This window comes from Carcharhinus amblyrhynchos, unplaced genomic scaffold, assembly GCF_965287045.1.
Source record: "Carcharhinus amblyrhynchos unplaced genomic scaffold, sCarAmb.v2.hapA scaffold_705, whole genome shotgun sequence".
Classification (NCBI taxonomy): Eukaryota; Metazoa; Chordata; class Chondrichthyes; order Carcharhiniformes; family Carcharhinidae; genus Carcharhinus; species Carcharhinus amblyrhynchos.
The window spans coordinates 7,501-34,197 of record NW_027650445.1 but is presented as its reverse complement, the minus strand read 5'-3'; the positions used below and the strand labels follow the sequence as shown (position 1 = coordinate 34,197).

The 26,697-nt window shown below is 57.8% G+C and overlaps 1 protein-coding gene across 1 annotated transcript; it reads left to right on the top strand.

Annotated features, from left to right (window-relative positions):
- Positions 1-103: 103 nt before the first annotated feature.
- On the top strand, positions 104-19,803 carry kansl2 (KAT8 regulatory NSL complex subunit 2). Its single transcript, XM_080184385.1, has 9 exons — positions 104-380; positions 1,754-1,935; positions 4,213-4,327; positions 5,900-6,063; positions 8,704-8,870; positions 10,224-10,326; positions 11,684-11,940; positions 15,596-15,844; positions 19,692-19,803. The coding sequence occupies exons 1-9, from the start codon at positions 130-132 to the stop codon at positions 19,761-19,763; spliced, it is 1,560 nt and encodes a 519-aa protein (XP_080040511.1). The 5' UTR covers positions 104-129; the 3' UTR covers positions 19,764-19,803.
- The last annotated feature ends 6,894 nt before the right edge of the window (positions 19,804-26,697 follow it).

Below are 26,697 nucleotides of genomic sequence, written 5' to 3'. Positions count from 1 at the left end.
TGCAGTTTGTTTATTCACTTATTTTTGGCTAACCGTTCCCTCCCTCTCTCCGCAGGGTTTCTCCCTGGGCGGGTAGTGCCGCTGCGCCGGATCCCCCCCCCTCCCCCCCCCCCCCCGGGCTGAGCGGCCATGAACCGGATCCGGATCCACGTGTTACCAAGCAGCAGGGGCCGCCTGACTCCCCTGCCCCGGCTGCTGGAGCCCCTGGCCTGCTCCTTCACCCACCGGCCCTGCTCGCAGCCCCGCCTGGAGGGCCAGGACTTCTGCCTCAAGCACATCCTCGAAGACAGGAATGCTCCCTTCAAGCAGTGCAGCTACGTCTCGGCCAAGACCAACAGGAGGTGCCCCGGAGCCGCCCCCAAGCCTGAGAAGAAGGACGGGTAGGTGGGGGCGGGGGGGGTGCGGATGGTGTTGGTATGAGCGAGCTGTTTGACTAGAATGTGCTGCGCCAGTTTCGTTGGGTGGATTTGATTTGATTTATTATTGTCACGTGTATCGGGATACAGCGAAAAGTATTGTTTCTTGCGCACAATACAGACAAAGCATACCGTTCATAGAGAAGGAAAGGAGAGGATGCAGAATGTAGTGTTACGGTCACAGCGAGGATGTAGAGAAAGATCAACTTAATATTAGATTTGATTTATTATTGTCACGTGTATCGGGATACAGTGAAAAGTATTGTTTCTTGCGTGCTGTACAGACAACGCATACCGTTCATAGAGTACAGAGGGGAGAAGGAAAGGAGAGGGTGCAGAATGTAGTGTTACAATCACAAATAAGGTGTGAAGAAAGATCAGTTTAATATTTGATTTATTATTGTCGCATATATTGGAAATCAGTGTAAAGTATTGTTTCTTATGCGCCATTCAGACGAAGCGTACTGTTCATCGAGAAGGAAGGGAGAGGGTGCAGAATGTAGTGTTACAGTCACAGCGAGGGTGTAGAGAAAGATCAACTTAATGTGAGGGAGGTCCATTCAAAAGTCTGACGGTAGCAGGGAAGAAGCTGCTCTTGAGTCGGTCGGTACGGGACCTCAGACTTTTGTATCTTTTTCCTGATGGAAGAGGGTGGAAGAGAGAATGTCTGGGGTGTGTGGGTGTTGTCTTGATTGTTGAAGTTGTGCAAGACATTGATAAGGCCACACTTGGAATACTGTGTACAGTTCTGGTCACCCTATTATAGAAAGGATATTATTAAACTAGAAAGAGCGCAGAAAAGATTTACTAGGATGCTACCGGGACTTTTGATGGATTGAGTTATAAGGAGAGGCTGGGATAGACTGGGACTTTTCCCTCTGGAGCGTAGGAGGCTGAGGGGTGATCTTATAGAGGTCTATAAAATAATGAGGGGCACAGATCAGCTAGATAGTCAATATCTTTTCCCCAAAAGGTAGGGGAGTCTAAAACTAGAGGGCAGAGGTTTAAGGTGAGAGGGTGAGAGAAACAAAAGGGTCCAGAGGGGCAATTTTCTCACACAGAGGGTGGTGAGTGTCTGGAACGAGCTGCCAGAGGCAGTAGTAGAGGCGGGTACAATTTTAGACAGTTACGTGGGTAAAATGGGTATAGATGGATATGGGTCAAATGCGGGCAATTGGGATTAGCTTAGGAGCTTCGTTAAAGAAAAGGGGTAGCATGCGCAAATTGGGCCGAAGGGCCTGTTTCCATGCTGTAAACCTCTATGACTCTATGGTGGGTTGGGGCAGTTGTGGGGTAGGGCAGTGTCATTAACCGCTGGCTCTGTCTTTCCGTGCCAGGGTGTCGTACTGCGCCGAACACGCTCGCAAGAACGCCCTGGCTGCCCGGCTACCGTCCAAGAGGAGTAGCAGCGCCGGCCCCTCCCCAGAGGCGCTTCTCGCCCAGCTGAGCGGTTACCTGAAGAGCGACGGGAATTCCGGGGCCGCGGATAACAGTCGGAGCGAAGCCAGCAAGATCCTAGGTACGGGCCGCGCGCGCGCGCGGGAGAGTTCGGTCCGGGAACGGAGGGGTTCAGGGAGAGGGCACAGCCTTGTGGTAATATTGCTAGACCATTTATTAACCCAGAAACTCAGCTAACGCTCTGGGGGACCCGGGTTCAAATCCCATCCGCAGCAGACGGTGGGAATTTGAATTCAATAAAAAATTATCTGGGATTAAGAATCTACTGATTTCCCATTGTGGGGGAGAAACCCCATCTGGTTCCCCTTTAGGGAAGGAAATCTGCCGCCCTTACCCCGGTCCGGCCTACATCGTGACGATGTGGAGATGCCGGCGTTGGACTGGGATAAACACGGTAAGCAGTCTCACAACAGCAGGATATAGAGTCCAACAGGTTTATTTGGTTGTAGTTGCTCCTTCGGGTGTGTGGAAGGTTCCATAAGAACATAAGAAATAGGAGCAGGAGTAAGCCATCTCGCCCTTCGAGCCTGCCCCGCCATTCAATAAGATCATGGCTGATCTGTCGTGGCTCAGTTCCACTTTCCCGCCCTCTCCCCATAACCCTTAATCCCCTCTCTTATCAAGAACCCATCAACCCGCTTCTTAAAAATATTTAGCGAGGCAGCCTCCACCACTTCAACGGACAGAGAATTCCAGAGATTCACCACCCTTTGAGGGAAGAAGTTCCTCCTCAACTCCGTTCTAAACCGCCCCCCCCTTTATCTTGAGGCTGTGCCCCCTAGTCCTACTGTCCTTTCTGAGCGGGAAGAGTCTCTCCACCTCTATCCTATCCATCCCATTCATCATCTTATACGTCTCAATGAGATCTCCCCTCATTCTTCTAAACTCTAACGAGTACAAGCCTAGTTTATTCAGCCTCTCCTCATAGCTCAATCCCCTCAACTCCGGTATCAGTCTAGTAAACCTCCTCTGCACTCCCTCCAGGGCCAAAATATCCTTGCGCAGGTGCGGCGCCCAAAACTGCACACAGTACTCCAGCTGCGGCCTCACCAATGCCCTATACAGCCGCAGCAAGACCTCCCTACTTTTATATTCAATCCCCCTCCGCACACTTTCACCGTCACAAGGAACCTTCCACACACCCTGACGAAGGAACAGCGGTTCCAAAAGCTTGTGGGATTACTGTCAAATGAACCGGTTGGACTTTAACCTGGTGTTGAGAGACCTCTTACTATATGTGACTCCAGAGCCACAGGAATGTGGCTGATTCTCAACTACCCCCCGCCCCCCCAAGGGACAACTAGGGATGGGCAATAAATGCTGGCCCAGCCAGCGACACTCGTGCCCCACTAGTAAATGTTTAAATAGATATAAAACAAGGATTTGGACAGGTTAGGAGAGTGGGCAAAGATGGAATATAATGTGGAAAAGTGTGAGGTTCTGCACTTTGGTAGGGAGAATAGAGGCACAGACTGTTTTCGAAATGGAGAAGGAATTCTGAAATCAGAAACACAAAGGGATTTAAGAGTCCTGGTTCAAGATTCTCTTAAGGTTTACGTGCAGGTTCAGTCAGCAGATAGGAAGGCAAATGCAATGTCAGTGTTCATGTGGAGAGGGCTAGACTACAAGAGCAGGGATGGACTTCTGAGGCTGTATGAGGCTCCGCATCAGACCCCATTTGGAGTATTGTGAGCAGTTTTGGGTCCCTGTATCTAAGGAAGGATGTGCTGGTCCTTGGAAAGGGTCCAGAGGAGGTTCACAAGAATGATCCCTGGAATGAAGAGCTTGTGGTGTGAGGAACGGGTTGAGGACTCTGGGTCTGTACTCGTTGGGAGTTTAGGAGGATGAGGAGGGATCTTATTGAAACTTACAGGATACTGCGAGGCCCTGGATAGAGTGGATGTGGAGAGGATGTTTCCACTAGTAGGAAGAACTAGAACCAGAGAGGGCACAACCTCAGGGTAAAGGGACGCTCCTTTAAAACAGAGATGAGGAGGAATTTCTTCAGCCAGAGAGTGGGGAATCGGTGGAACTCTTTGCCACAGAGGAGGCCGGGGTCACTGAGTGTCTTTAAGACACAGATCGGTTCCTGATTAATAAGGAGATCAGGTGTTATGGGGAAAAGCAGGAGAATGGGGATGAGAAAAATATCAGCCATGATTGAATGGGGGAGCAGACTCGATGGGCCGAGTGGCCTCATCCTGCTCCTGTAACTTATGGTCAGTGTGATCTCAGTAAGCTTCCCCCCCCAAAACCCGCTCTCAACACCCTCTTTAACATTCTCTCCGACATCTCTCACCCTACCTGCCCCCCCCCCCCCCCCGCCACCCCCACCCAGATGACGACAGCTGGAGCGAGGGTGAACCCGAGACGGTGCTGCTGGACCAGACGTGGAGGGGGGAGCCTGACAGCGAGGCCGACAGCATTGACAGCGACCAGGAGGATCCCCTCAAGTGAGTGAAGGGGGAGAGGGAATGGCGGAGCGCGCAGCTAGGGTACCACGTCTCGATGAGCGCATTCCCCATGGCCATGCTAAATTGCTCCTTAGTGTCCAAAGATGTGTAGGTTAGGGTGGATTGGCCGTGCTAAATTGTCCCTTAGTATCCAAAGATGTGCAGGTTAGGGTGGATTGGCCGTGCTAAATTGTCCCTTAGTGTCCCAAAGATGTGTAGGTTAGGGTTGATTGGCCGTGCTAAATTGTCCCTTAGTGTCCCAAAGATGTGTAGGTTAGGGTGGATTGGCCGTGCTAAATTGTCCCTTAGTATCCAAAGATGTGCAGGTTAGGGTGGATTGGCCGTGCTAAATTGTCCCTTAGTGTCCCAAAGATGTGTAGGTTAGGGTTGATTGGCCGTGCTAAATTGTCCCTTAGTGTCCCAAAGATGTGTAGGTTAGGGTGGATTGGCCGTGCTAAATTGTCCCTTAGTGTCCCAAAGATGTGTAGGTTAGGGTGGATTGGCCGTGCTAAATTGTCCCCTTAGTGTCCCAAAGATGTGTAGGTTAGGGTGGATTGGCTGTGCTAAATTGTCCCTTAGTGTCCCAAAGATGTGTAGGTTAGGGTGGATTGGCTGTGCTAAATTGTCCCTTAGTGTCCCAAAGATGTGTAGGTTAGGGTGGATTGGCTGTGCTAAATTGTCCCTTAGTGTCCAAAGATGTGTAGGTTAGGGTGGATTGGCCATGCTAAATTGTCCCTTAGTGTCCAAAGATGTGTAGGTTAGGGTGGATTGGCCGTGCTAAATTGTCCCTTAGTGTCCAAAGATGTGTAGGTTAGGGTGGATTGGCCGTGCTAAATTGCCCCTTAGTGTCCCAAAGATGTGTAGGTTAGGGTGGATTGGCCATGCTAAATTGTCCCTTAGTGTCCCAAAGATGTGTAGGTTAGGGTGGATTGGCCATGCTAAATTGTCCCTTAGTGTCCCAAAGATGTGTAGGTTAGGGTGGATTGGCCGTGCTAAATTGTCCCTTAGTATACCCGAACAGGTGCCGGAGTGTGGCGACTGGAGGATTTTAACAGTAACTTCATTGTGGTGTTAATGTAAGCCTCACTTGTGACACTAATAATTAAACTTTCTTTACTTTCTTCTAATCCGAGGCTACCCTCCTCACTGTTTACAACCCCGCCAATTTCTGTATTGTCCGCCAACGTAACTGACACACCCTCCCACATAACCCCTCTCTCTCTCGGGGACAAGGGTACTAGAGAAGAAGTTATCGAGACGACCCACAACCTTGGGGCGTGCAGAAGATGGGCCAAATGGCCCCATTTTGTGCAGTTGTCTTTTCAGTGACCTGTCCTCAGGTGCTTTGTCGGGGCTGGTTTAGATGGACGCTGCGTTTTATTATTGTGAACTATTGTTTAAATGGTAAAAAATTACAGAGTGTTGCTGTGCCGAGGGACCTACCCCTGCTCCTAGTTTATATTTACACGCTTTCCTCTTCCTCTGATTTTGCGCTTGGGGCTAAATTGTTCTTTCTCTTACCCGCCCCCCCCCCTCCCCCCCCCCCCCCCCCCCCTCAACTTGCCCGGGCAGGCACGCGGGGGTCTACACAGCGGAGGAGGTGGCCCTGGTCATGCGGGAGAAGTTAATCCGCCTGCAGTCTCTGTACATCGACCAGTTCAAGCGCCTGCAGCACCTACTGAAGGAAAAGAGGAGACATTATCTGCACACCTGCCGTCTGGAGCGAGAGACCCTCGGTGAGCTGGGGCGGAGGGGGAGACCCTCGGGGAGCTGGGGAGGGGGGGGGAGAGACCCTCGGTGAGCTGGGGCAGAGGGGGAGAGACCCTCGGCGGGGTGGGGGGGAGACCCTCGGCGAGCTGGGGTGGTGGGGGAGACCCTCGGCGAGCTGGGCTTGGGGGAGATGCTCGGGGAGCTGGGGAGGGGGGGGAGACCCTCGGGGAGTGGGGGGAGACCCTTGGCGAGCCGGGGGAGGGGGGGGTGACCCTCGGCGAGCCGGGGAAGAGGGGGTGACCCTTGGGGAGCCGGGAAGTGGGGGAGACCCTCGGTGATCTGGGGTTGATAGTGGGGGTGCCTCTCTGACAGCATTGAGAAAACATTGACCCTGACTGACCGATTTGAGAAGCATTTAGTATTCTGGGTCCTATGGTAAAGTTTAAAGTTTATTCATTAGTGTCACAAGTTAGGTTTATGTTACGGTCACAGATTTTTACAGCAGGGAAACAGGCCCTTCAGCCCAACTTGTCCATGCCACCTTTTATTTAAATCCCTAAGCTAATCCCAATTGCCCGTGTTTGCCCCCATATCCCTCTATACCCATCGTACCCATGTAATTATCTAAATGCTTTTTAAAAGACGAAATTGTACCCGCCTCTATTACTGCCTCTGGCAGCTCGTTCCAGACACTCACCACCCTCTGTGTGAAAAAATTGCCCCTCTGGACCCTTTTGTATCTCTCCCCTCTCGCCTTAAACCTCTGCCCTCTAGTTTTAGACTCCCCTACCTTTGGGGGAAAAGATATTGACTATCTAGCTGATCTGTGCCCCTCATTATTTTATAGACCTCTATAAGATCACCCCTCAGCCTCCTACGCTCCAGAGAAAAAAGTCCCAGTCTATCCAGCCTCTCCTTATAACTCAATCCATCAAAAGTCCCGGTAGCATCCTAGTAAATCTTTTAACTGCAGTGAAGTTGCTGTGAAAATTTCCTAATCGCCACTCTCTGATGCCTGTTGGCGTTACACTGAGGGAGAATTTAGCACGGCCCAATGCACCCCTATCCAGCACATCTTTAGAGTGTGGGAGGAAACTGGAGCACCCGGAGGAAACCCACATAGACACGGGGAGAACATGCAGACTCCACATAGACAGTGACCCAAGCTGGGAATCGAACCCGGGTCCCTGGCGCTGTGAGACAGCAGCGCTAACCCACCGTGTCACCATGCCCCCGGGAATCAAACCCAGGTCCCTGGCACTGTGAGACAGCAGTGCTAACCCACTGTGTCACCGTGCTACCGGGGAATCGAACCCGGGTCCCTGGCGCTGTGAGACAGCAGCGCTAACCCACTGTGTCGCTGTGCCCCCGGGGAATCGAACCCGGGTCCCTGGCGCTGTGAGGTAGCAGCGCTAACCCACTGTGTCACTGTGCTGCCGGGGAATCGAACCCAGGTCCCTGGCGCTGTGAGACAGCAGCGCTAACCCACTGTGTCACCGTGCTACCGGGGAATCGAACCCGGGTCCCTGGCGCTGTGAGACAGCAGCGCTAACGCACTGTGTCACCGTGCTGCCAGGGAATCGAACCCGGGTCCCTGGCAGTGTGAGGCAGCAGCGCTAACCCACTGTCACCGTGCTGCTGGGGAATCGAACCCGGGTCCCTGGCGCCGTGAGGCAGCAGCGTTAACCCACTGTGTCACCGTGCTGCCGGGGAATCGAACCCGGGTCCCTGGCGCTGTGAGACAGCAGCGCTAACCGTTGCCATAGCACCAATATTAAAGAGTACAAAAGCCCAGGGAGTTAATCCTGCATTTCAGTAGCACCTTCACAATCCCAGGGTGCTTCACAGCCGCGTGTGTCCCTCGGAAAGACTGTCACCCCCGCTGTGTAAGGGGAGACGTTGAAGACAAGTGACCAAAATCTCTGTCAACGAATTCCAGAGCTTTGGGGGAAGGAGGATTGGGGCACCAGGCAGCTGAAGGCACGGCCGCCAATAACGTGGCGACATGGGGATCTTCATAGTAACTTCATTGCAGTGTTAATAACTTAAGAACTCGGAGCAGGAGTAGGCCACCTCACCCCTCGAGCCTGCCCCGCCATTCAGCAAGATCGTGGCTGGTCTGAAGTGGATCAGTTCCACTTTCCCGCTTTCTCCCCATAACCCTTAATTCTTTCAATAATCTATCTCTCCTTGTCTTAAAGAACATTCAATGAGGGAGCCTCAACTGGGGCAGGGGAATTCCACAGATTCACAACCCTTTGGGTGAAGAAGTTCCTCCTCAACTCAGTCCTAAATCTGCTCCCCCTTATTTTGAGGCCACTCCCCCCTAGTTCTAGTTTCACCTGCCAGTGGAAACAAGCTCCCTCTTTTATCTTATCTGTTCCCTTCATCATCTTATATGTTTCTATAAGATCCCCTTCTCCCTCAATGGAATCAACCTGGTGAATCTCCTCTGCACCCCCTGCAGTGCCAGTGTATCCTTTCTCAGGTAAGGAGACCGAAACCGTACACAGGACTGTAAACTGACTTGTATTAAATGACGGTAGGGCACAGGGGAGTGGGAGAATGTGCGAGGGAGCGGAATGGGAGAGACTCAGAGTATATTCAGCAGCGATTTCTCAGAAGGGGGGAGTTGAATAACCCTCTGTCCTCGCCTCCCTCCCCAGGCAGTGGCCTACTGACCGGGACAGAGGTTGGCTCCTCCAGGGAGCGGGTCGACCTGCGAAAGCTGCAGGCACTGAGGCGTTACCGGAGGCGTTACGGCGTGGAGGCACTGCTGCACCACCAGCTGAAGGAGAGACGACTGTTGGCCACAGAGGGGACCGCGCAGCAGGTAACGGGGAGCGGGGACCGCGCAGCGGGTAACGGGGCGCAGGGACTGCGCAGTGGGGAGCGGGGACCGCGCAGCAGGTAACGGGGAGCGGGGACCGCGCGGCAGGTAACGGGGCACAGGGACCACGCAGCGGGGAGCGGGGACTGCGCAGCGGGTAACGGGGCGCGGGGACTGCGCAGTGGGGAGCGGGGACCGCGCAGCAGGTAGCGGGGCGCGGGGACTGCGCAGCGGGGACAGTGCAGCAGGTAATGGGGAGCGGGGACCGCGCAGCGGGTAACGGGGCGCGGGGACAGTGCAGTGGGGAGCGGGGACAGTGCAGCAGGTAATGGGGAGAGGGGACTGCGCAGCGGGTAACGGGGAGCGGGACTGCGCAGTGGGAGCGGGGACTGCGCAGCGGGTAACGGGGCGCGGGGACTGCGCAGTGGGGAGCGGGGACTGCGCAGCGGGGACAGTGCAGCAGGTAATGGGGAGCGGGGACTGCGCAGCGGGTAACGGGGCGCGGGGACTGCGCAGTGGGGAGCGGGGACTGCGCAGCGGGTAACGGGGCGCGGGACTGCGCAGTGGGGAGCGGGGACTGCGCAGCGGGGACCGCGCAGCAGGTAACGGGGTGCGGGGACTGCGCAGTGGGGAGCGGGGACCGCGCAGCGGGTAACGGGGCGCAGGGACTGCACAGTGGGGAGCGGGGACCGCGCAGCGGGTAACGGGGCGCGGGGACTGCGCAGCGGGGAGCAGGGACCGCGCAGCGGGTAACGGGGCACGGGGACTGCGCAGCGGGGAGCGGGGACCGCGCAGCGGGGCGCGGGGACTGCGCAGCGGGGAGCAGGGACCGCGCAGCGGGTAACGGGGCACGGGGACTGCGCAGCGGGGAGCGGGGACCGCGCAGCGGGGCGCGGGGACTGCGCAGCGGGGCGCGGGGACTGCGCAGCGGGGACAGTGCAGCAGGTAATGGGGAGCGGGGACTGCACAGCAGGTAAAGGAGAGCGGGGACAGTGCAGCAGGTAATGGGGAGCGAGGACCTCAATACCAGTAACGGGGAGCAGGGACAGCGCAGGAGGTAAAGGAGAGCGGGGACCGTGCAGCAGGGAGCGGGGACCATGCAACGGGGAGCGGGGACCGTGCGGCGGGTAACGGGGAGCGGGGACCGGGACTGCGTGGCCCTGCTGTCTGCACGGGCTCACGTGGAACGGTGCATGACTGCACGCGCTCTCACTCCCCCTCTCTCTGTTGCTACTTCTCTATCCCTCTCTGTTTGACTACCCACGTCATGCTACCCCCTCTTCCCCTCGGGACGTTCCCCCCGTTTCCCCCCGGCTGTTAAGTTAACGGATTGACCCTTTCTCCCCCTCTCTGCAGGCACACTCAGCCTCCGTCCGTGCTGCCCAGCGATGCACAGCGATTACAGAGGGGACCCGATGTACGGCTCCCTCCCTCCCCATGTCTCGACACTGCCTGTCCCGTATCCTTCAAGGTCCAGTGCAGGGTGCTGCCCTGTCCTGGTGTGGGCACATCAGCCGGGCGGGGGGGTGTGTGTGTGTGGAGGAGGTTGGTTACTGGTGAGTGTCTGCTCCCTCAGTCCCTCGGAGCACCGCGTGCCGGGGTGTGGCCTGTAGCCACAAGGTCTCAGGGCCAGCAGGGAGGGCTTGGTACGGACGGGATTGGCTGTGGGCACTCAGTCACTCTCCGAACGGGATGATAACTTGTGTCGGGGGCGGGGGGCCTGTAACATCAGGAGCAAAATATCCCCCGGACCGGGGCATATTAAATCAAAGGATCGAATATTTGGGCTCGCAGGGGATCAGTTCCAAGAGCAACTGAAGCAGGGGTCTCAATAGAGGAACACTGAGAGGATATGGGGGGCTGGAGGAGGTTACAGAGATAGGGAGGGGGGTATAGGGGGGGGGGACTGGAGGAGGTTACAGAGATAGGGAGGGGGGTATAGGGGGGACTGGAGGAGGTTACAGAGATAGGGAGGGGAGTGTAGGGGGTACTGGAGGAGGTTACAGAGATAGGGAGGGGAGTGTAGGGGGTACTGGAGGAGGTTACAGAGATAGGGAGGGGGGTATGGGGGGACTGGAGGAGGTTACAGAGATAGGGAGGGGGGTATAGGGGGGACTGGAGGAGGTTACAGAGATAGGGAGGGAGTGTAGGGGGTACTGGAGGAGGTTACAGAGATAGGGAGGGGTGTAGGGGGCTGGAGGAGGTTACAGAGATAGGGAGGGGGTGTAGGGGGGGCTGGAGGAGGTTACAGAGATAGGGAGGGGGTAGTAGGGGGCTGGAGAAGGTTACAGGGATAGGGAGGGGGTGTAGGGGGAGGCTGGAGGAGGTTACAGAGATAGGGAGGGGTGTAGGGGGGTGCTGGAGGAGGTTACAGAGATAAGGAGGGGGTGTAGGGGGCTGGAGGAGGTTACAGAGATAGGGAGGGGGTGTAGGGGGGACTGGAGGAGGTTACAGAGATAGGGAGGGGGTGTAGGGGGCTGGAGGAGGTTACAGAGATAGGGAGGGGGTGTAGGGGGGTGCTGGAGGAGGTTACAGAGATAGGGAGGGGGTGTAGGGGGCTGGAGGAGGTTACAGAGATAGGGAGGGGGTGTAGGGGGGACTGGAGGAGGTTACAGAGATAGGGAGGGGAGTGTAGGGGGCTGGAGGCAGTTACAGAGATAGGGAGGGGGTGCTGGAGGAGGTTGGAGAAGCAGTCCGATCATTGGGAGAACAGTGGGGAGAGGCGGAGTGGGTGAGGTTGAGCCTGGCCCGTTTGGCTGTCGTCGCTCAGGGCCTCCTTGTCCGCCGGGAAGCTTCCTTGACCGTTCCTCACCCAGACATCCTGCTGGACCCCAGTCAGGTTCTGTTCAAAACCTGCCCAGGGGTGAGTGAGGTTCCCTGCGCCAAACCGGTGATGGCCAACCTCTCGGCGGAACCCTACTGCCCCCTCCACCTCCAGGTGCCCCCCCTGATGTACCAGCCCGAGGGGGGGCTCTCTGCCTCCGACCAGCTGGAGAGCGGGGCCGCCTCCGACCTGTACCTGAGCACCGCCGAGCTGCAGCCCACCGAGATCCTGCCCCTGGAGTTCAGCGACGTGAGTGACCTGTCGGGCAGGGGGGAAACACAGAGCCTGAATCCAGACCCCCCCCCCCCCCCCCCCCCCCTGCTCTGGGGGAGGGGGGGGTTTACAGCGCACAGACCCTGAATCCAGACCCCCGCCTTGCTCTGGGGGAGGGGTGGTTTACAGACACAGACCCTGAATCCAGACCCCCCCCTGCTCTGGGGGAGGGGTGGTTTACAGACACAGACCCTGAATCCAGACCCCCCCCTGCTCTGGGGGAGGGGTGGTTTACAGACACAGACCCTGAATCCAGACCCCCCCCTGCTCTGGGGGAGGGGGTTACAGACACAGACCCTGAATCCAGACCCCCCCCTGCTCTGGGGGAGGGGGTTACGGACACAGACCCTGAATCCAGACCCCCCCCTCTGCTCTGGGGGAGGGGGGTTACAGACACAGACCCTGAATCCAGACCCCCCCCTGCTCTGGGGGAGGGGGGAGTTTACAGCGCACAGACACAGACCCTGAATCCAGACCCCCCCTGCTCTGGGGGACGGGGTTACAGCGCACAGACACAGACCCTGAATCCAGACCCCCTGCTCTGGGGGAGGGGGGAGTTTACAGCACACAGACACAGACCCTGAATCCAGACCCCCTGCTCTGGGGGAGGGGGTGGTTTACAGCGCACAGACACAGACCCTGAATCCAGACCCCCCCTGCTCTGGGGGAGGGGGTTACAGCGCACAGACACAGACCCTGAATCCAGACCCCCCCCTGCTCTGGGGGAGGGGGGGTGGTTTACAGCGCACAGACACAGACCCTGAATCCAGACCCCCCCCTGCTCTGGGGGAGGGGTGGTTTACAGCGCACAGACACAGGCCCTGAATCCAGACCCCCCCTGCTCTGGGGGAGGGGTGGTTTACAGCGCACAGACACAGACCCTGAATCCAGACCCCCCCTGCTCTGGGGGAGGGGGTGGTTTACAGCGCACAGACACAGACCCTGAATCCAGACCCGCCCCCTGGGGGAGGGGGGGTTTACAGCACACAGACACAGACCCTGAATCCAGACCCCCCTGCTCTGGGGGAGGGGGGAGTTTACAGCACACAGACACAGACCCTGAATCCAGACCCCCTGCTCTGGGGAGGGAGGAGTTTACAGCGCACAGACACAGGCCCTGAATCCAGACCCCCCCCTGCTCTGGGGGAGGGAGGAGTTTACAGCGCACAGACACAGACCCTGAATCCAGACCCCCCCCTGCTCTGGGGGAGGGGGGGGTTTACAGTACACAGACACAGACCCTGAATCCAGACCCCCCCTGCTCTGGGGGTGGGGGGGGGGGTGGTTTACAGCGCACAGACACAGGCCCTGAATCAAGACCCCCGTTCTGCTGTGGGTGGGGGTTTCAAACAGGAGCCCAGAGTAAATACCGCGTCTCTCCGTGACGATCTGTTGGCGATCTCTGGGTTTTCCTCCCGCTGTGGGACTGCCAGTTCATCGGAGAGACACATCAGGCTTTGTACCGAGGCGTGCGGATCCGAAATCCCGGAATCTCACAGTCGTGGGAAACATCGGGAATGTGGCATAACAGTGTAGCCCCCTGGTATCTATCTGTCTCTCAGAATCACACGGTGCAGAAGAGACCCTTCGGCCCATTGAGTCTGCACCAACACATTAGCAACACCAGACCTGCCCACCTTATACCCCCCTGGCCAGTCCTTGGCCCAGAGCCCTGAATGCTCTGATGTGCCAAGATCCCATCAAATACTTCTTAAAGGATGTGAGGCATTCCCCCCCCCCCCCCCTCCTCCTCCTCCACCCTCCCAGGCAAGCGCATTCCAGATCCTCTGGGTAAAAAAAGGTTTTTCCTCACATCCCTCCCCCCACCCAAACCTCCCACCCCCTCACCTCTGTCCCCTCATAACTGACCCTGCAACTAAGGGGAACAGCTGCTCCCCTATCCACTCTGTCCCTGCCCCTCACAATCTCGTACACCTCGATCGGGTGGCCCCCTCAGTCTTCTCTGCTCCAGCGAAAACAACCCAAGCCTTACCCAACCCTCTCTTCGTAATTTAAATGTCCCATCCCGGGCAGCATCCTGGTGGATCTCCTCTGCACCCCCTCCCAGTGCGATCACATCCTTCCTGTAACGTGGCGACCAAAACTGTAGTCATTTCTTTACGGTTCGTGGCTGTTCCTTGAACTTTTTTGTTTAAAGTTTATTTATTAGTCATAAGTAAGGCTCGCATTAACACCACAATGAAGTTACTGTGAAAATCCCCCCTAGTCGCCCACACTCCTGCTCGGGTTACACTGAGGGAGAATTTAGCACAGCCCCAACGCACCCCTAACCAGCACATCTTTCAGACTGTGGGGGGGGGGGAAACCCACGCAGACACGGGGAGAATGTGCAGACTCCGCACAGACAGTGACCCAAGCCGGGAATCGAACCCGGGTCCCTGGCACTGTGAGGCAGCGGCGCTAACCCACTGTGTCACCGTGCTGCCGGGGAATCGAACCCGGGTCCCTGGCGCTGTGAGACAGCAGCACTAACCCACTGTGTCACCATGCTCCCCGGGGAATCGAACCCGGGTCCCTGGCGCTGTGAGACAGCAGCGCTAACCCACTGTGTCACCGTGCTGCCGGGGAATCGAACCCGGGTCCCTGGCGCTGTGAGGCAGCAGCGCTAACCCACTGTGTCACCGTGCTGCCGGGGAATCGAACCCGGGTCCCTGGCGCCGTGAGGCAGCAGCGCTAACCCACTGTGTCACCGTGCTGCTGGGGAATCGAACCCGGGTCCCTGGCGCCGTGAGACAGCGGTGCTAACCCACTGTGTCACCGTGCTGCCGGGGAATCGAACCCGGATCCCTGGCGTTGTGAGACAGCAGCGCTAACCCACTGTGTCACCGTGCTGCCAGAGAATCGAACCCAGGTCCCTGGCGCTGTGAGACAGCAGCGCTAACCCACTGTGTCACCGTGCCCCTGGGGAATCGAACCCGGGTCCCTGGCGCCGTGAGGCAGCAGCGCTAACCCACTGTGTCACCGTGCTGCCGGGGAATCGAACCCGGGTCCCTGGCGCTGTGAGGCAGCGGCGCTAACCCACTGTGTCACCGTGCCCCCGGGGAATCGAACCCGGGTCCCTGGCGCTGTGAGACAGCAGTGCTAACCCACTGTGTCACCGTGCCCCCGGGGAATCGAACCCGGGTCCCTGGCGCTGTGAGGCAGCAGCGCTAACCCACTGTGTCACCATGCTCCCCGGGGAATCGAACCCAGGGTCCCTGGCGCTGTGAGACAGCAGCGCTAACCCACTGTGTCACCGTGCTGCCGGGGAATCGAACCCGAGTCCCTGGCGCCGTGAGGCAGCAGCGCTAACCCACTGTGTCACCCTAGGCACTCAGTGCTCCAGCTGTGGCCTCACCAGAGTTCAGTACAACTCCAGCGTGCTTTTATAATCCATGCCTCGATGGATAAAGGCGAGTGAGTGCCTGTCTCACCTGCTAACATGCCCTTCAGAGGTCTGTAGACAAACGCGCCAAGGTCCCTTCATTCCTCAGAACTTCCAGTTGTCCCACCCCTTAGTGAATATTTCCTTACCCAATTCCTCCTTCCAAAGTGTATCACCTCACACTCTGCTTCAGTTAACACTGATTTCTGTCTCTCTCTCTCTCTCTCTATCCCTCCTCCACCCCAGGACTGTCTGGATGTGGTCGGAGATGACCCACCGTGCCCCCCCTCGCCGCTCCTCGACTCTGCCCCGGGTCCCGGGGGGCGCTCGGCGGGTGGGCCGGAGTCGGCAGACGGACCACCGTCGGGGAGGGGGGCGCTGGCTCGCCGCGACAGCTCCGAGGTGTCCGCCCGCCAGCATCCCGCGCCCGCCTCCTCTCGGCCTGGTGAGACGGGACACTTACACACCCGGGCGACTGGATCCCCCAGGGGTCAGGTGAGTTCCTTGGAGGGTGATTGGTTTCTCCCTGTGGGAGCGAGTCCTACATGTGGGTGCGACGGTGGCACAGTGGGTTAGCACTGCTGCTTCACAGCACCAGGGACCTGGGTTCGATTCCCGGCCTTGGGTCACTGTCTGTGTGGAGTTTGCACATTCTCCTCGTGTCTGCGTGGGTTTCCTCCCACAGTCCAAAGATGTGCGGGTTAGGTTGATTGGCCGTGCTAAGAAATTGCCCCTTAGTGTCCAGGGATGTGTAGGTTAGAGGGATTAGTGGGTATAATATGTAGGGATATGGGGGTTGGGCCTGGGTGGGATTGTGTTCAGTGCGGACTCAATGGGCTGAAGGGCCTCTTTCTGCACTGTAGGGTTCTATGGTTCTATTCTCCTCCCACACCCCCCATGAGAGCGAGTCCCACATTCTCCCCCCACTCCCCCCGTGAGAGCGAGTCCCACATTCTCCCCCCACACCCCCCATGAGAGCGAGTCCCACATTCTCCCCCCACTCCCCCCGTGAGAGCGAGTCCCACATTCTCTCCCCCCACTCCCCCCCCGTGAGAGTGAGTCCCACATTCTCTCCCCCCACTCCCCCCCCGTGAGAGCGAGTCCCACGTTCTCTCCCCCCCCGTGAGAGCGAGTCCCACGTTCTCTCCCCCCCCGTGAGAGCGAGTCCCACGTTCTCTCCCCCCCCGTGAGAGCGAGTCCCACGTTCTCTCCCCCCCCGTGAGAGCGAGTCCCACGTCTCTCCCCCCCCGTGAGAGCGAGTCCCACGTTCTCTCCCCCCGTGAGAGCGAGTCCCACGTTCTCTCCCCCCCCGTGAGAGCGAGTCCCACGTTCTCTCCCCCCCCGTGAGAGCGAGTCCCACGTTCTCTCCCCCCTCGTGAGAGCGAGTCCCACGTTCTCTCCCCCCCCGTGAGAGCGAGTCCCACGTTCTCTCCCCCCCCCGTGAGAGCGAGTCCCACGTTCTCTCCCCCCTCGTGAGAGCGAGTCCCACGTTCTCTCCCCCCCCGTGAGAGCGAGTCCCACGTTCTCTCCCCCCCCGTGAGAGCGAGTCCCACGTTCTCTCCCCCCCCCGTGAGAGCGAGTCCCACGTTCTCTCCCCCCCCGTGAGAGCGAGTCCCACGTTCTCTCCCCCCCTGTGAGAGCGAGTCCCACGTTCTCTCCCCCCCCGTGAGAGCGAGTCCCACGTTCTCTCCCCCCTCGTGGGAGCGAGTCCCACGTTCTCTCCCCCCCCGTGAGAGCGAGTCCCACGTTCTCTCCCCGCGTGAGAGCGAGTCCCACGTTCTCTCCCCGCGTGAGAGCGAGTCCCACGTTCTCTCCCCGCGTGAGAGCGAGTCCCACGTTCTCTCCCCGCGTGAGAGCGAGTCCCACTTTCTCTCCCCGCGTGAGAGCGAGTCCCACGTTCTCTCCCCTCGTGAGAGCGAGTCCCACGTTCTCTCTCCGCGTGAGAGCGAGTCCCACGTTCTCTCCCCGCGTGAGAGCGAGTCCCACGTTCTCTCCCCGCGTGAGAGCGAGTCCCACGTTCTCTCCCCGCGTGAGAGCGAGTCCCACGTTCTCTCCCCGCGTGAGAGCGAGTCCCACGTTCTCTCCCCGCGTGAGAGCGAGTCCCACGTTCTCTCCCCGCGTGAGAGCGAGTCCCACGTTCTCTCCCCGCGTGAGAGCGAGTCCCACGTTCTCTCCCCGCGTGAGAGCGAGTCCCACGTTCTCTCCCCGCGTGAGAGCGAGTCCCACGTTCTCTCCCCGCGTGAGAGCGAGTCCCACGTTCTCTCCCCGCGTGAGAGCGAGTCCCACGTTCTCTCCCCGCGTGAGAGCGAGTCCCACGTTCTCTCCCCGCGTGAGAGCGAGTCCCACGTTCTCTCCCCGCGTGAGAGCGAGTCCCACGTTCTCTCCCCGCGTGAGAGCGAGTCCCACGTTCTCTCCCCGCGTGAGAGCGAGTCCCACGTTCTCTCCCCGCGTGAGAGCGAGTCCCACGTTCTCTCCCCGCGTGAGAGCGAGTCCCACGTTCTCTCCCCGCGTGAGAGCGAGTCCCACGTTCTCTCCCCGCGTGAGAGCGAGTCCCACGTTCTCTCCCCGCGTGAGAGCGAGTCCCACGTTCTCTCCCCGCGTGAGAGCGAGTCCCACGTTCTCTCCCCGCGTGAGAGCGAGTCCCACGTTCTCTCCCCGCGTGAGAGCGAGTCCCACGTTCTCTCCCCGCGTGAGAGCGAGTCCCACGTTCTCTCCCCGCGTGAGAGCGAGTCCCACGTTCTCTCCCCGCGTGAGAGCGAGTCCCACGTTCTCTCCCCGCGTGAGAGCGAGTCCCACGTTCTCTCCCCGCGTGAGAGCGAGTCCCACGTTCTCTCCCCGCGTGAGAGCGAGTCCCACGTTCTCTCCCCGCGTGAGAGCGAGTCCCACGTTCTCTCCCGCGTGAGAGCGAGTCCCACGTTCTCTCCCCGCGTGAGAGCGAGTCCCACGTTCTCTCCCCGCGTGAGAGCGAGTCCCACGTTCTCTCCCCGCGTGAGAGCGAGTCCCACGTTCTCTCCCCGCGTGAGAGCGAGTCCCACGTTCTCTCCCCGCGTGAGAGCGAGTCCCACGTTCTCTCCCCGCGTGAGAGCGAGTCCCACGTTCTCTCCCCGCGTGAGAGCGAGTCCCACGTTCTCTCCCCGCGTGAGAGCGAGTCCCACGTTCTCTCCCCGCGTGAGAGCGAGTCCCACGTTCTCTCCCCGCGTGAGAGCGAGTCCCACGTTCTCTCCCCGCGTGAGAGCGAGTCCCACGTTCTCTCCCCGCGTGAGAGCGAGTCCCACGTTCTCTCCCCGCGTGAGAGCGAGTCCCACGTTCTCTCCCCGCGTGAGAGCGAGTCCCACGTTCTCTCCCCCCCGCTCCCCCCGTGAGAGCGAGTCCCACATTCTCTCCCCCCGCTCCCCCCGTGAGAGCGAGTCCTGGGTTCGATTCCCCGGGGCTTGGGGGTCCCTGTCTGTGTGGAGCCTGCACATTCTCCCCGTGTCTGCGTGGGTTTCCTCCGGGTGCTCCGGTTTCCTCCCACACTCTGAAAGACGTGCTGGTTTAGGGGCGCGTTGGGGCCGTGCTAAATTCTCCCTCAGTGTAACCCCGAACAGGAGTGCGGGCAACTGGGGGGGGGGGATTTTCACAGTAACGTCATTGCAGTGTTAATGTAAGCCTTACTTGTGACACTGATAAATAAACTTCAAACAATAGTCTCAGGGTGAAGGGGCTCCAATTTAAGACAGAGACGAGGGAGAATTTCTTCTCTCTGAGGATTGAGAGTCACAGAGAGCTGTACAGGGTGGGGTGGGGGGGGGGGCCGGGTACAGAGTCCTTGTGTATATTTAAGGTTGAGAGAAACAGATTTTTGATCGGTGAGGGAATCCAGGATTGCAGGGAAGTAGCCATGAGGAATGTCTGATCAGCAAGGGGCTGAACGGTCTCCTCCTGTTCCTGTGTAACAGACTGGAGAGAGAGAGGGGCTGAACGGTCTCCTCCTGTTCCTGTGTAACAGGCTGGAGAGAGAGAGGGGCTGAACGGTCTCCTCCTGTTCCTGTGTAACAGACTGGAGAGAGAGAGGGGCTGAACGGTCTCCTCCTGTTCCTGTGTAACAGACTGGAGAGAGAGAGGGGCTGAACGGTCTCCTCCTGTTCCTGTGTAACAGGCTGGAGAGAGAGAGAGGGGCTGAACGGCCTCCTCCTCTTCCTGTGCTGCCCAGGAGTATTTTAAAACCCCCTTTTCCTCCCCCAGCCATCTTGTTTCCCATCGACCTTTGTCTGGGAGCGGAGGGGTTGTTTGGACAGATTGCTCCCACCCCCACCACCACCTCGGGAGAGAGAGCCTGACTATCTGTATTTCCCTGTTGCAGGGCGCGTCGCAGACAGACCCCCAACCGCGAGGGACCAGGGAGCAGAACGGAACGAGGGAAGCGGCGAGCTGATTGACAGGCCGGAGAGGGGGGAAAGGGGGGAGGGCGTGATTCACACCCCCCCCCCCCCCCCCCCCACCCCCCAACCCTTCCCGGAGCACCAAGGCGGTGAAATAGGCAGCCCTGCAGGAAGGTGGTATCTGTTCCCCCTCGTTCCGTCCGTCTGACGGATAGAGGGGGAGGCGGGGGGGGCTCTCCCTCTCGCTCCACCCGTCAGTGGATCGGAGAGCTTCCCTCTGGCTCAGAACGTAGCCCAGTGCGTGTAGGGGAGGTTTGTAATGCTGCCACTAACTTGTCTTCATCCCTTGTTCTGACGTGTTGCTGTGTCAAGCGGAGATGGGCAAAATCTCCCGACTTCTCCCTGCTCTGCCTCCCCGTCAGAGGAACGGGGTCACGGGATTCTCCTCCCCCTCCATCCCTCAATTCAAGATGGGATTCCGATTGCTCTCTCTCTCTCTCTCTCTCTCTCCCCCTCTGAGTACACTCCAGCCTCATCGAGCCCAGCGCGGGGAGGGGGGCCCAGACCACCCGTGTTGACTCTTTGGAAAATCACCACCACCCCTTCCTCCCTTCCCCCTCTTCACATCCCTGTAAACTACACCCCTCCGCCCTACCCAGCATGTATCTGATTCCCCCCCCCCCCCCTTTTTTTGGGAGTTCCTCTGTCTTCTCAGGCAGCACCTTCCAGATCACAACAACTCACTGCCTTTCCAAAATAAAATCCCCCACACCCCCCTGGTTTGTGTGTGTGTGTCTCGCTGTGTCTGTGTGTGTGTGTCTCGCTGTCTGTCTGTGTGTGTGTGTCTCGCTGTCTGTCTGTGTGTGTGTGTCTCGCTGTCTGTCTGTGTGTGTGTGTCTCGCTGTCTGTCTGTGTGTGTGTGTCTCGCTGTCTGTCTGTGTGTGTGTGTCTCGCTGTCTGTCTGTGTGTGTGTGTCTCGCTGTCTGTCTGTGTGTGTGTGTCTCGCTGTCTGTCTGTGTGTGTGTGTCTCGCTGTCTGTCTGTGTGTGTGTGTCTCGCTGTCTGTCTGTGTGTGTGTGTCTCGCTGTCTGTCTGTGTGTGTGTGTCTCGCTGTCTGTCTGTGTGTGTGTGTCTCGCTGTCTGTGTGTGTGTGTGTCTCGCTGTCTGTCTGTGTGTGTGTGTCTCGCTGTCTGTCTGTGTGTGTGTGTCTCGCTGTCTGTCTGTGTGTGTGTGTCTCGCTGTCTGTCTGTGTGTGTGTGTCTCGCTGTCTGTCTGTGTGTGTGTGTCTCGCTGTCTGTCTGTGTGTGTGTGTCTCGCTGTCTGTCTGTGTGTGTGTGTCTCGCTGTCTGTCTGTGTGTGTGTGTCTCGCTGTCTGTCTGTGTGTGTGTGTCTCGCTGTCTGTCTGTGTGTGTGTGTCTCGCTGTCTGTCTGTGTGTGTGTGTCTCGCTGTCTGTCTGTGTGTGTGTGTCTCGCTGTCTGTCTGTGTGTGTGTGTCTCGCTGTCTGTCTGTGTGTGTGTGTCTCGCTGTCTGTCTGTGTGTGTGTGTCTCGCTGTCTGTCTGTGTGTGTGTGTCTCGCTGTCTGTCTGTGTGTGTGTGTCTCGCTGTCTGTCTGTGTGTGTGTGTCTCGCTGTCTGTCTGTGTGTGTGTGTCTCGCTGTCTGTCTGTGTGTGTGTGTCTCGCTGTCTGTCTGTGTGTGTGTGTCTCGCTGTCTGTCTGTGTGTGTGTGTCTCGCTGTCTGTGTGTGTGTGTCTCGCTGTCTGTCTGTGTGTGTGTGTCTCGCTGTCTGTCTGTGTGTGTGTGTCTCGCTGTCTGTCTGTGTGTGTGTGTCTCGCTGTCTGTCTGTGTGTGTGTGTCTCGCTGTCTGTCTGTGTGTGTGTGTCTCGCTGTCTGTCTGTGTGTGTGTGTCTCGCTGTCTGTCTGTGTGTGTGTGTCTCGCTGTCTGTCTGTGTGTGTGTGTCTCGCTGTCTGTCTGTGTGTGTGTGTCTCGCTGTCTGTCTGTGTGTGTGTGTCTCGCTGTCTGTCTGTGTGTGTGTGTCTCGCTGTCTGTCTGTGTGTGTGTGTCTCGCTGTCTGTCTGTGTGTGTGTGTCTCGCTGTCTGTCTGTGTGTGTGTGTCTCGCTGTCTGTCTGTGTGTGTGTGTCTCGCTGTCTGTCTGTGTGTGTGTGTCTCGCTGTCTGTCTGTGTGTGTGTCTCGCTGTCTGTGTGTGTGTGTCTCGCTGTCTGTCTGTGTGTGTGTCTCGCTGTCTGTCTGTGTGTGTGTGTCTCGCTGTCTGTCTGTGTGTGTGTGTGTGTGTGTGTGTGTGTGTCTCGCTGTGTGTGTGTGTGTGTGTGTCTCGCTGTGTGTGTGTGTGTGTCTCGCTGTGTGTGTGTCTCGCTGTGTGTGTGTCTCGCTGTGTGTGTGTCTCGCTGTGTGTGTGTCTCGCTGTGTGTGTGTCTCGCTGTGTGTGTGTCTCGCTGTGTGTGTGTCTCGCTGTGTGTGTGTCTCGCTGTGTGTGTGTCTCGCTGTGTGTGTGTCTCGCTGTGTGTGTGTCTCGCTGTGTGTGTGTCTCGCTGTGTGTGTGTCTCGCTGTGTGTGTGTCTCGCTGTGTGTGTGTCTCGCTGTGTGTGTGTCTCGCTGTGTGTGTGTCTCGCTGTGTGTGTGTCTCGCTGTGTGTGTGTCTCGCTGTGTGTGTGTCTCGCTGTGTGTGTGTCTCGCTGTGTGTGTGTCTCGCTGTGTGTGTGTCTCGCTGTGTGTGTGTCTCGCTGTGTGTGTGTCTCGCTGTGTGTGTGTCTCGCTGTGTGTGTGTCTCGCTGTGTGTGTGTCTCGCTGTGTGTGTGTCTCGCTGTGTGTGTGTCTCGCTGTGTGTGTGTCTCGCTGTGTGTGTGTCTCGCTGTGTGTGTGTCTCGCTGTGTGTGTGTCTCGCTGTGTGTGTGTCTCGCTGTGTGTGTGTCTCGCTGTGTGTGTGTCTCGCTGTGTGTGTGTCTCGCTGTGTGTGTGTCTCGCTGTGTGTGTGTCTCGCTGTGTGTGTGTCTCGCTGTGTGTGTGTCTCGCTGTGTGTGTGTCTCGCTGTGTGTGTGTCTCGCTGTGTGTGTGTCTCGCTGTGTGTGTGTCTCGCTGTGTGTGTGTCTCGCTGTGTGTGTGTCTCGCTGTGTGTGTGTCTCGCTGTGTGTGTGTCTCGCTGTGTGTGTGTCTCGCTGTGTGTGTGTCTCGCTGTGTGTGTGTCTCGCTGTGTGTGTGTCTCGCTGTGTGTGTGTCTCGCTGTGTGTGTGTCTCGCTGTGTGTGTGTCTCGCTGTGTGTGTGTCTCGCTGTGTGTGTGTCTCGCTGTGTGTGTCTCCGCTGTGTGTGTCTCTCGCTGTGTGTGTCTCTCGCTGTGTGTGTCTCTCGCTGTGTGTGTGTGTGTCTCGCTGTGTGTGTGGGTGTGTGTGTGTGCTCGCTGTGTGTGTGTGTGTGTCTCGCTGTGTGTGTGTGTGTGTCTCGCTGTGTGTGTGTGTGTGTCTCGCTGTGTGTGTGTGTGTGTGTCTCGCTGTGTGTGTGTGTGTGTGTCTCGCTGTGTGTGTGTGTGTGTCTCGCTGTGTGTGTGTGTGTGTCTCGCTGTGTGTGTGTGTGTGTCTCGCTGTGTGTGTGTGTGTGTCTCGCTGTGTGTGTGTGTGTGTCTCGCTGTGTGTGTGTGTCTGGCGTGTGTGTGTGTGTCTCGCTGTGTGTGTGTGTGCTCGCTGTGTGTGTGTGTGTCTCGCTGTGTGTGTGTGTGTCTCGCTGTGTGTGTGTGTGTCTCGCTGTGTGTGTGTGTGTCTCGCTGTGTGTGTGTGTGTCTCGCTGTGTGTGTGTGTGTCTCGCTGTGTGTGTGTGTGTCTCGCTGTGTGTGTGTGTGTCTCGCTGTGTGTGTGTGTGTCTCGCTGTGTGTGTGTGTCTCGCTGTGTGTGTGTGTCTCGCTGTGTGTGTGTGTCTCGCTGTGTGTGTGTGTCTCGCTGTGTGTGTGTGTCTCGCTGTGTGTGTGTGTCTCGCTGTGTGTGTGTGTCTCGCTGTGTGTGTGTGTCTCGCTGTGTGTGTGTGTGTGTCTCGCTGTGTGTGTGTGTGTGTCTCGCTGTGTGTGTGTGTGTGTCTCGCTGTGTGTGTGTGTGTGTCTCGCTGTGTGTGTGTGTCTCGCTGTGTGTGTGTGTCTCGCTGTGTGTGTGTCTCGCTGTGTGTGTGTGTCTCGCTGTGTGCGTGTGTCTCGCTGTGTGCGTGTGTCTCGCTGTGTGCGTGTGTCTCGCTGTGTGCGTGTGTCTCGCTGTGTGCGTGTGTCTCGCTGTGTGCGTGTGTCTCGCTGTGTGCGTGTGTCTCGCTGTGTGCGTGTGTCTCGCTGTGTGCGTGTGTCTCGCTGTGTGCGTGTGTCTCGCTGTGTGCGTGTGTCTCGCTGTGTGCGTGTGTCTCGCTGTGTGCGTGTGTCTCGCTGTGTGCGTGTGTCTCGCTGTGTGTGTGCGTGTGTCTCGCTGTGTGTGTGCGTGTGTCTCGCTGTGTGTGTCTCTGGGTGATTTCGAACGCCTCGATTAAATCTCCCTTTCTCCCCTCCAAGGGGAACGATCCCAGCTTCTCCCCGTCTCTCTGCACCGACTGTGGCCCCTGTACCCAATCCCCGGAACCGTTCCGGGTAAATCTCTCTCCGCACCCACTCCAAGACCCTCCCCAACCTGCGGGGACGAGGGACTCCAGCTGGGTTCCGGACCCCTCACCACCGGGAGGAGGGTGTGTGTCTGAGTACCGTGGGATGTTTTGGAATCTGTTAGCTTTGTGCTCACAGCAGCCGTGTCGAGCTGGAGGAGTTCTCATTAAAGTGTTTTGATTTCTACTTGCTGTTTGTGTGTGTGTGTGTGTGTGTGTGGATTGTCACTGACTTGGCCCCAGTGTACCTGGCAGGGTGGGGGGTGGTTTGGATGGGATGGTACAGCGGGTTAGCACCGCTGCCTCACGGCGCCACGGTCTGGGTTCGATTCCCAGCTCGAGTCACTGTCTGTGTGGAGTCTGCACATTCTCCCCGTGTCTGCGTGGGTTTCCTCCCCCACAGTCTGAAAGACGTGCTGGTTAGGGTGCATTGGGCCCTGCTAAATTCTCCCTCGGTGTAACCCCGAACAGGCACCGGAGTGCTTTTTTTTTTAAATTAATTTGTGGGACGTGGGCGTCGCTGGCTGGCCGGCCAGCATTTATTGTCCATCCCTAATTGCCCCTTGGGAGGGTGGTGGTGAGCTGCCATCTCGAATCGCTGCAGTCCGCGTGCTGTGGGTTGACCCACAGTGCCGTTAGGGAGGGAATTCCAGGATTTTGACCCAGCGACAGCGAAGGAACGGCCGATACATTTCCAAGTCGGGATGGTGAGTGACTCGGAGGGGAACTTGCAGGTGGGGGGTGTTCCCCAGGTATCTGCTGCCCTTGTCCTTCTAGATGGAAGTGGTGGTGGGTTTGGAAGGTGCTGTCTAAGGAGCCTTGGTGAGTTGCTGCAGTGCATCTTGTAGATGGTACACACGGCTGCTACTGAGCGTCGGGGGTGGAGGGAGTGAATGTTTGTGGATGGGGGGGGGTCGATCGAGCGGGGCTGCTTTGTCCTGGATGGTGTCGAGCTCCTCGAGCGTTGTTGGAGCTGCACCCATCCAGGCAAGTGGGGAGTATTCCATCACACTCCTGACTTGTGTCCTTGTAGATGGTGGACAGGCTTTTGGGGGGGGGAGTCAGGAGGTGAGTTACTCACCACAGGATTCAAGGAGACCAGGAGACGATCAGACGGTTTGGTTTTTAAAAGGGGGGGGGGGGGAGGGGAGCGTGAGAGGGGTTCCAGAGCTCCCAGGGAGCCAAAGGCAGGGCCGCCGTTGACAAAGCGACGGGAACCGTGGCGAGGAGGGAGTGGGAAGAGAGGGATTGAGAGGCCGGAGAAGGGTACAGAGAGTTGTACAGGCTGGAGACGGCTACAGAGCTGGGAGGGTAGAGGCCGTAAGAAGTCTGACCACACCAGGTTAAAGTCCAACAGGTTTATTTGGTAGCACGAGCTTTTGGAGCACTGCCCCTTCGTCAGGTGAGTGGGGAGTTCTGATCACAAACAGGGCGTGTAAAGACACACACACTCAGTTTACAGAATAATGATTAAGATGCAAGAACATCGCTCGACAATCACCAGGCAAGACTGTTCCCTTCCCGTTGGTGAACACTCCAGCGGTCACGGGGATTCGGCCTCTGACCTTCGGGTAAACATTCTCCAAGGCGGCCTTCATGACACACGACAGCGCAGAGTCGCTGAGCAGAGACTGATAGCCAAGTTCCACACACATGAGGACGGCCTCAACCGGGATCTTGGGTTCATGTCGCACTATCTGTAACCCCCGTGACTTGCCTGGGCTTGCAAAATCTCACTAACTGTCCTGTCTGGAGACGATACACATCTCTTTAACCTGTGCTTAACCCTCTCTCCACTCACATTGCACCTTTAAGATTTGATTAGCTGTAAAGACGCGCATTCTAAACATTATTCTGTAAACTGAGTGTGACTATAAATGCCCTGTTTGTGATCAGAACTCCCCACTCACTGGACAAAGGGGCAAACCCCTGAAAGCTGGTGGCGCTCACTACCAAATAAACCTGTTGGACTTTAACCTGGTGTTGTGAGACTTCTTACTGTGTTTGATGGGGGGGACAGTGTAGAGGGAGCTTTACTCTGTATCTAACCCCGTGCTGTACCTGTCCTGGGAGTGTTTGATGGGGGGACAGTGTAGAGAGAGCTTTACTCTGTATCTAACCCCGTGCTGTACCTGTCCTGGGAGTGATTGATGGGGGGGACAGTGTAGAGGGAGCTTTACTCTGTATCTAACCCCGTGCTGTACCTGTCCTGGGAGTGTTTGATGGGAGGACAGTGTAGAGGGAGCTTTACTCTGTATCTAACCCCGTGCTGTCCCTGTCCTGGGAGTGTTTGATGGGGGGACGGTGTGGAGGGAGTTTACTGGTGTCCGGGTATGGGGGCAGGGGGGAGAATTTGACAGACTGACCAC

What these genes read in the sequence shown, in the direction of transcription:
- kansl2 (XM_080184385.1), top strand. Translation starts at nt 130, where the DNA reads ATGAACCGGATCCGGATCCACGTGTTACCAAGCAGCAGGGGCCGCCTG. An exon ending in CGAAGCCAGCAAGATCCTAG is followed by an intron (nt 1,936 to 4,212) that starts GTACGGGCCGCG and finishes ACCCCCACCCAG; the next exon opens with ATGACGACAGCTGGAGCGAG. An exon ending in CAGAGGGGACCGCGCAGCAG is followed by an intron (nt 8,871 to 10,223) that starts GTAACGGGGAGC and finishes CCCTCTCTGCAG; the next exon opens with GCACACTCAGCCTCCGTCCG.